This window comes from Populus alba, chromosome 4 (assembly GCF_005239225.2).
Source record: "Populus alba chromosome 4, ASM523922v2, whole genome shotgun sequence".
Classification (NCBI taxonomy): domain Eukaryota; kingdom Viridiplantae; phylum Streptophyta; class Magnoliopsida; order Malpighiales; family Salicaceae; genus Populus; species Populus alba.
The window spans coordinates 9,492,358-9,501,845 of NC_133287.1; the positions used below are offsets into that span (position 1 = coordinate 9,492,358).

General features: G+C 35.3%; 1 protein-coding gene across 8 annotated transcripts; it reads right to left on the reverse strand.

Annotated features, from left to right (window-relative positions):
- Positions 1-2,157: 2,157 nt before the first annotated feature.
- Positions 2,158-8,982, reverse strand: LOC118056001 (uncharacterized). 8 transcript variants are annotated; one of them, XM_035068073.2, is made up of 8 exons: positions 8,061-8,982; positions 5,490-5,774; positions 5,006-5,134; positions 4,771-4,851; positions 4,247-4,312; positions 4,100-4,160; positions 3,851-3,976; positions 2,158-2,570 (listed from the first exon to the last, which is right to left on the reverse strand). In XM_035068073.2, the coding sequence occupies exons 1-5, from the start codon at positions 8,866-8,868 to the stop codon at positions 4,284-4,286; spliced, it is 1,332 nt and encodes a 443-aa protein (XP_034923964.1). In that variant the 5' UTR covers positions 8,869-8,982; the 3' UTR covers positions 2,158-2,570; positions 3,851-3,976; positions 4,100-4,160; positions 4,247-4,283. The 8 variants fall into 8 exon arrangements, with proteins under 8 accessions (XP_034923964.1, XP_073264835.1, XP_034923963.1 ...); XM_073408734.1 differs by lacking the exon at positions 4,100-4,160 and having other exon boundaries at positions 2,158-2,504; XM_035068072.2 differs by lacking the exon at positions 4,100-4,160.
- Between the last annotated feature and the right edge of the window lie 506 nt (positions 8,983-9,488).

A 9,488-nucleotide genomic window follows, 5' to 3' on the forward strand; every position in this document is an offset into this window, starting at 1 on the left:
CTTGCTCACCAAAAGCCACTCCTGTAAACTATTTCCTAGTAAATCATCCACTGTCTTCAAGAAATTTCATATGCTTAATTCTCTGTCTCCTTTGCAATGAAGTTCTTTTCATGGCAGTGCCCGTGTTCTGTATACATTACACACCCATGATGGGAATTCATGCTTATTAGAGTTGCTGTCATAACAAAAACTATCATTCAGGAGGTCATCGTCACTGTTATTCGATCAATGGACGATTGTAAGCCTGGTTCTAGAAAGAAATGAAAGATGAGGGAGACTCAGATTTAATCTCATGCTTTAGTCCTCAAGAACCTCACAATCAATTCTTTGAAAATACAACTTGTTTTGACCTCTCTCATAACCCCCGCGTTATAGTTCCGCTGAGCCATTATCCCGATGACGCACAGATCCTGGATTTGTCTCCACTGACAGCAGAGCTGGAACATATATGGCCATTCAAAACACTCTTGTAAGAGCCTGGAATGCGCAGGCGGTCCGAGATTCTCTGTTCTAAGCTTTGTATTGGTTAAATTTCACTGCGAGGACTGTCAAAAGGTTTTTTCCTTTCAGGTTAATCAATGAGATTATGATTAATGAAGAAAAATCAAGTAAACAGGTGCTCATCTCGCCCCTGTAACTTGCAAAAACATAAAGTTGTAGTGAATCAAACTCCAACAATTTAAAGCATTCTATTAGAGACTACAGCATGCAGAGTTCAGAAGATTCGCATTTCATTAATGGCATACTAACCCGGGATCTGTGTGGGTCGTCGTTAATCTAAAATGAGTCGTGAATGGGCTGGCTAGTCAACGTTTATATAAACTGTTGATTGTGGTCTGGTTTAGGACAGAAAGACAAAAGGCAACATAACACTTTAGTTGAGTTGTTGAGCACTGTAGTTAGATCCATGTCCGTGGAACATGAAGTTTCTCTACTACGTCACAGGACAAAATCTAGCAAAGTTTTTCCCAACTGAAGTAAAATTCAGAAATTCTTCCACGAGTTATAAGAACTTCACTTCTTGAGCAGCCTTATGATCTTCTAATATTTTGTTACTCAACTCTGCCCTCGTTTAAAACTCTCAAGACCATCTTGTTGATTTTCTCTTCACTTCCCCTCTTCTCTAATTCTACCACTTTCTCTGCTGTTTTCCTTTCTTTTATATTTTCCTCTTCTTTTCTCTTTCAATTTTTCAAAACCCATTAGCCTAGCCAAAACACTAGGAGTAGCAGCAGTGGCCTCGAGTTCTTGTTTTTTGTTGCAATATCATTTACAATACAAGCTTCAAATCAAACTAAAAATCACCAAAACTAGCACTCAAATTCACAGACTGATTACCAACAAGAGAAAGCAACCAATTCCTTTACAAAATAAAGTCCAGCAAAAAATCATCAAATGGATCATAATTAAAAAAAAAAAAAACACCCATTTTGAGAAATGTCAAGGTGAACTAAAATAACTGAAGCAAGCCAATTGAAAAGGCAAGCAATAATTGACGAGCACAGAAAACAAATCGAGAAGCTATGGCCCGATTGCGTCAAATAATTGATTCGAAGGACAATTGCTGGCTTTGAGGTTTGCAGGCATTTTGTTTTGTTCTTAAAAGGGGAAGTAAGGGGCAACTGTAGATGAAAGAGTCGTTGGCCGATGGGTATTTGTACCTCCTCCATGCTTTTTGCTTTTTTCTCAGAGACGTGTAAAAGTAGCATTTCGGGATTTTGGCTATTGAAATAGCTTTCCCGTTGGAACAGCTCAAAGAGGAGATAATAGCTAAAAGGACCGTTTTTTTGTTTGGCTTTCCTTTGGCCTCCTGCGTTGAAGATGCTCTAACACCACCAGATAAACCAGAAGGTTAAGGCAAATTAATTACATCCCATACCACAAACCCATATGGCAGCAATATTCAGGTCTTTTCACCGGTTTTTGGCACTGAGCAAGAAACATGCATGCTCTAGGGCAGTTATTCAGATGCCTCGCAACACTACTGTATCAATAAACTACTGTATTCTAAATATTAGGTCTGCAGTCAGATTCACTGTCACTTCGTTGCAGAAATTGCAGCATTTTTTTTTGTTGTAAAGGTGTGGAAAATGACCTGCAACTACTTGATCATATTGATTCTCTAGTGATCTCTTCTAGAGAAAACCTCTAGGAACATATTGATGACTGCTGTGACTACCAAATATTATAACAGAATGATCATCGAATGTAAGGTTTATCCAAAAAAACAACCACAGAATCAATTCACACATAATCAGGAAAAATGAAATCACAAGCACAAATCGAGCCACAAGCCTCTACGGGAACCCACCCCATATAAATGTTGATACTAAAGTCATAAAAGTGAGTTCTATCTTGCAACATGATAGCAAGCCAAGCTGTTTCACATCTTCATGGCATTCTCAGTTCGTTTGGTCTTCAGCTCAACAGCATAAGACATGAAGCAAACTCCACAGCAGGCGCAAACTAAACCATTGTATCTGCAGCTATGTGGTTTCAGCTGGCTGTGCATCAGATGTGGTTTTCAGTTGCTGAAAGAGTCCATTTTCAAGATCCAAGACAAGTTGGTTCTGTTTTCACCATGAAATAAGAGATAAATAAACTGAATGAAGTCAATCATGAGATGCAGACAAAATGGGAAAAATGAAATATCCAACAACAGAGTTGAGAATAGGACAATCCCGCTCTATCCGTAGACCAGCTGAATCAAGCTCAATGGACTCAAAAAAGTGAATCATTTCATACTTAGTCTTACCATAATATGCACTTGCTCTGGATCAATGACCACTGCAAGATGCTACAAGCACCTTTGTAGCCTTGGAAAACAAAAAACTCATAAATGGATGACTCTCTATGAGTCTGGCCTATAACACACTCATCAACCATGAGTGAAAGTACGGGTTAACTAGAGGCTCCATGCACCTTCATCCAGTAAGATTCTCTAATTGTGTCAACTTCAGTTGCCTTAGTGTGAAAAAGAATTCTTCCAAAAGCAGAACACACAAAGCATGCAACATTTATGTAAATCAATTTTAAATAACAACCTCAGCTGACATAACTGTTGCTAATACCTCAGCTCTCTCTACCATTCTCTAAGGATGAAGAATAGCACATCTTTGAAAACCCAAGTCAATATCTTCCTCAACACTGAACAATTGAGAAATTTCAGCAATTTTTTTTGTCTACACATGGAAATTCTCCACAATATTAATCTGATAAGTAATCTGGTTTGTTACTGTAATGATTTTTCCCATTCAAACATCTAAACCCCTCATTCTATGTAATTAATGTTTCACTAAAAAAACTTAACCTTCTTAGGAAGACAGGTAAGACCTTTTTTGTGCTAATTGCCATATTAAACATATGCTATAGTCTGAAACATAAAAGGCAGACAAGCACCCCCCCCCAAAAAAAAAAAAAAAAAAAAAAAAAAAACCAGCAAGAGTCTCAAAAGTTTATAGAATATCGACAGAGCTATGAAAAAACACAAAAACTGATTTACAGTTACTATGAAGTACAAAGCTTAAGCATGCGTTTCTAACAGGGTTATTGCAGTGGCTAATAGTGACTAGTTATGCTTTGAACAGAACAAAAACTGATCCCATTCATTTGTAAGAAGGCATGCACAGATGTGACATTCCGAGATGCTATAGAACTAAATGTACAAAAGAAATACTTTCTGTGATGGCTTCTCAACAAATTTTGAATTTGGAAGAAATTTTTAGTCCAAAATCTTCCAGCCTGAGATAATTTAGCAGGAAACTTTCTCTGATAGTTTTATTTTCAATTTGTATCCATAAAACTTGGCAAAGAAGTTATATTGCAATGAAAAACATATAATGTTACATACCTTCACGAGCTCAATGTCTTTGAGTTCTTGTGCACCAATATACACAAGAAACAACTAAAGCTCACGACTTCAGCAACACAAGGACAAGAAAAACCATGGTAATCAGAAAGAATGCATGGTAGTCAACTGGAATTCAGGAAATACAATCAGTCAGATCCCCGTGGTAAGATTGACTACATTATAAGTTAACTAGATAATAATAATAATAATAATAATAATAATAATAATAATAATAATAATAATAATTACTGTTTAAGAACATTGATCCAGGAAACCACTATAACTGTGACAAATATGGAGCATAGATTTCCTACACAGCATCCCACTTAGATGGTTAGAGGATAAAGAAATAAAACAAGATTTATGATATAAGAAGAAACGCAATAAGATCCTCACCACCAAAAGATAGATAAGTTCCAAGTGCCAAGCAACTTCAGGGAATTGTGTATGAATATATATTTCCTGCCCAAGAAAAGAAGAACATTAAATTCCATTCAGTTACTTGAATTTGGAAAGCAAGTGATGAAAAAAGGTGCAGTTCAACTATTTCCAACCTTTATTTTTTCTTAACTGCATACACTAATGTGAAATTTAAACCTTGGATAAATGGAGAAATGGAAAATAACAATTGTACAGGAAGAAATCATAAATCTTGTTTAGCGATCCTTACTTTTTAAAAGACTCTGACTTACCATCAAAGAGAACAATATATAGTAGACTTTGTTTTAAAACACCAATCATTTGCCAACAAACAAAAAAAAGACAATGATGTATTGTCATTTCTTATGTCTCCCTGTTTTTTTATTGAAGCAAAATATATAACTTAAAGTGAATGTCTATAGCATCTTCTTTTTCTCGTTTTATGTTCTTCTAGTGTGGTACTTGGGCAAAATAACTGACTGAAGAAAGACAAAAGTTACCTTGTCCAAGAATCAAAATACCATTTGCACCCAAAGGTATAAGATCTTGTATCTTTTCAGCAGAAAGAATTGCTTGAATAACTAGCAGATATAAAACAGTAATATTTTAGATAAATTCAGGGTCAGCATTTGAGAACAGCTGCTAGCCAAGGTGAGTCCAAATATTAATAAAAAGACAAGGCATGTGAAGTTTTAATTTGAAAAACAAAGCCAATATAAAGAGGATTAAAGAAACCTGTGATCCGAATTGACTTTTCCTGGGTCACATCTCCATCATTTGTATTAACAGCAGCATCCATGTTGGATAGTGTTATCGTGTGCACGGAATGGAGCCCATCCGATACCCAAAAAGTTTGCTTTTCTGCTAAGCAATAGCAGGATCATTCAGTTGAAGAAGATAGATAGATAGATAGAAATAGGCAAAATCAAAATTTATTCTGCTCATTGAAATAATCCTTTTACCAAACTCATTATGAAGCTTTGTTTCCACTTTATCTTACCTGGTACGATATCCTTACCACCTAGACATAAGTTAGTTTCTCCTTCTCAACACATGAATTTCCAATTCCTATAATTATGGGTTTGACATGTAATAAATTATCCTTGGATCACCTTTTTGGAAGACCCTATGAACACTTCGATCACATAGTTGGACATGCATGCAACATCAAATTTTATGGAGAAAAAAAATGGAAACAAGAAGAGTTAGAATTGGATACTCGAGGAAAAATCTGGAAAAACAGCCAGCTTTTGCACTTTCATACTATGGGGCAACCGCCTCATGTGAGCCATGACATTTGGTCCAACAACAGGGGCAGACAGGCACAAGATATGTAAATCTCCTGTAGAGTCCAAAATCACAAATTTCTTGGGAGGTAATGCCTGGATAGAAACTGCCTTCAAAGTTGTAGGTTTCATGCCCTCAGTCACCTCCCTCTTAAATGCCACAAAACAAGCACCCCCTTCACCAGAGTCTTGGCTGCATCTTACAGATCTCTGCTTTCCTGTAAGTTAAAATGATAATCAGCATCATGAACCAACAACAAAAACCAAAGAGCAGTATTTAGAAACAACTTCCAGTTCTATGTAGAAATAGCTAAGTTAGATTCCACAAGCACCACAATTAATCTCCTAAACAAATATAAAAAATTAAAGAAAAGATTCAGCAACCATTACTTGCCAGAGACCAAAAAAAAAAAGAGGAAGAAGAAGAAAGCCCCTAATCAAAGGCATGATACTCATAATAGTGATTTACCATCTAGAGGCATCCTTATGAATCTAACCATAGGACAGCACCTCGCTTAATATGAGTTCATCCATTTCCTGGTCAAACAGAAATTCCTAAAAACAATCTGTCAGAACAAATTGCAAATGTACAGAATGAAAACCATAATGATGGGATAAATAGGAGTACAAAGGTAAGAAGTTACCAATCCACAAAGAATGCTTGTTCACCAAGGCAATTCAATAAATCCATAAATACAATTGAATATCAAAGTTCAACAAAAACAAAAAATGGAGCATGGTTAATGTTCACGTTAATAAGATTTCTAGTATTAATTAAGAATTCTGTAATGAATTCTTTTGGCATTTATTAGGAATTTTATTATCTAGGATATTCTTACCTCCTGTCCAACAAAAAACAGCACACAAATCATGGATGCTTAGGCTAATAAGCTTTTCAGTGTCAATTAAGAGTTCTTTTATGACTTTTTGCTTTAAAAAGGATTTTCTTTTTTATTTTTTTGTCAAGGATATTCTTATTCCTATTTTGCTTTTGAACTATCAGAGATTTTGTTCATGCCTTATAAGAAGCACACATATTATGTTTTAGAAAGACTCTTTGACAGAATACGTTTAAAATCTGAAAATCAACTCCTGCTGCTCTCCCCCACTTTCTTCTACATTTATTCCCTTTCTATTCCTCAACACCATTCTCCTCTTTCTTCTGCTCTCTCCCTCAGCCTCTTCCCATTCTACATCAAGAGGAAAAGCTGACAAGTTCAAACACAAATATTAAAAACCACTGCCTCAGTGGAGAATTGAATCATTAACTTATTTGTTATCCACTCGCTTTCCCCTCTAAATGATTTTACTCCCACAAAATCCTAGAATTGGCATACACCTTGCAATTTTCTTTTCTTTTCAGGACAAAAAATGTGAGAGGACATGCAGAAGCTGGCAACTTAATTCTAAATCTAAAATAAGAGAAAAAAAGTATCTTTATTCTCTCAACAAAGCCAATTAAAGGGTGTCACTGATTATTTTTTTTCAATCAAGATATGAAAATCCAAATCAAGCTAAATTTGCGGACTGCCTTTCCAATTAACCTAGGCCAACACGCTCACTGCCCTCCAATTAACCAAGGCTAACATGATATTGAAAGAAATCATGACTTCATGACAACAACATTCTAATTGTTTAAACAAATGATGCTGAAAAGGGGCTCTTTCTGAAGACCTAAACATAGCAAAGGGTATTTGACCTTCAATGTTGATGAAAGCTACAAATGACAAGGTTAATAAACATGTTGACAATAGAAAGGAGAAGACATTGTGATTTTAATTCATAACTTAATAAGACAATGGATTGATCAAGCACTTAAATTAGCTGCAAAGGTTCAATACTAATTACCAATAAATTTTATGTTCAAGATACTCAGATCCAATTCCTTTTATTCTCTGGTATTACAAATTTTGTTTCTATTCAGAGGACGCCTCTTCCCCTGTAAATTTCATCTCTCATTAAAAAAGGAAGGCCCATTACTAAACTGCCAAATGGAGCTTTGCCTCGGAAAAAACATTTGGATTTAAAATTGTACCACCTAGACCTATAACACAATATGAGCAATTCTGTTGGAAATCTTGCGCCCATATCAAAATAACAGTCCATGAATCTGTGATCAAATTAACTTATCGCAATCACAAACCACTGGATCCTAAACTAATGGAACATTCCCAATTTAGAAGAACAAAAATTCCAGCAGGACAACAGACCACCTTCATGAACACATACAAAGTCCAGGATAAACAGAAGAAACTATGCTCCAACTTTGAAAGGGATCTTCTTAAGTAAAACAGACAGAGTTTAAATACATGTAACAAGAATGAAAGCACTACAGAATTCACATTGCAAAAATCTCAAACTGCTAAGTTCTATATACCACAAAGCTAAACAATCACATTTATTTACATTAGTCCAACACTAACTAGCAAAAAAAATCAACTTTTTTCAGCACATAATGAACATTAACAAAGCTCAAAAGCAACACATTGTACTTGCACACTTACCAGAAACACAATGTTTATCAGTCTTCCCATCCAACGCACCATTGCAAGCATTCGCGGAACTTGAACTGACCCCATTATTCTCCCCGGCACCATTTGACGATTTCAATCCTTTACCATCCAACTTCCCATTCGAATCAAAACCCTTGGCTTTCTTAACTTTCCATTTCACCAGCTGCCTCAAATTAAAAACCCTGACCCCATTATCCTCCCCTAAAATCAAGATTCCAGAAGAAACACTTATTGACCAAACAGGCACACTACACTCAATCACCGCACACCTCATCAATTTCAGCATCTCACCATCACCATCATCAATAAGTTTCACCGCAAAGACCCAAACTTTCTTGCTAGAAACTGAGTGCAGCACAAAAAAATTAATAGACCCAACAATCTTTATAGAAACCCCATGATTTATATCCAGCAAAACACCAAGTTTTGAATCAAAAGCAAGACCCTTTTGATTGCAAACAACTTGGGGTTTATAAAAAAAGCTGTCATTTTGTAAAATATGGAACCTTAAGAGAATCTGAGACCCACCTTTACATGGGCTAGCAACAAGAAAGAGGACTTTAGGGACAGGGTCTTGGTGGATGAGAAGGAAAGAAGAGGAAGAGGAAGGGGAGGGAACTAGGGTTTGGGGTTTTGGAGGGAGAGATGGAAGGGAAGGGAAGGGAAGAGAAGGGAAGAGGGAAACTGAGGAATCAGTGTGCATTAATGCTAAAGAAAGAGAGTTTGGTTCAAAAAGAAGGGATTTTGTAGCTGAAACGGAAGGGTGAAGAGAGAGTTTGGAGGATTGTACAAGTACCATGAGGAGAAAAAACCTTTGAACTTCTTGTCAGAGCATTGAGGGTTTTGGCTTCTGTGTTTGTGATTTTGTTGTGGATGGGAATGGGATGATTACTGAGTTCGTTGATGGGAGATCCAAAGGTTAATTAATTGATTATTTAATTGATGATGTAGATTGCACAGGACTAGTTGGATTACCGGTCTATAATTAAAGATAATAATTTGCAATTCATGTTGTGTAAATGGATTAATGATATTTCAGTGTTTTTTTTTTCTGATGGTTATTTTTTAAAATGTGTTTTATTTAAAAATATATTAAATTAATATTTTTTATTTTTTAAAATTTATTTTTTATATTAACACATAAAAATAATTAAAAATACAAAAAATATTTTTAAATAAAAATAAATAAAGTTTTATTGAACACATTTCAAACACGTTACAAAAACACTACAAGACTTTTAAACCTTTAGGACAGTTTGAATCTTAATATAATTTTTAAATATTAATTTTCCTGTAATTTATTAACATGAACTTTGTAGGGGAAATAACAATTTCTGACAGAATACTACCTTTATAACATTAAATGTTATAAAATTACAGGTGCATGATAGAAATTTATTTTTAGTCTGTCAATTTTAA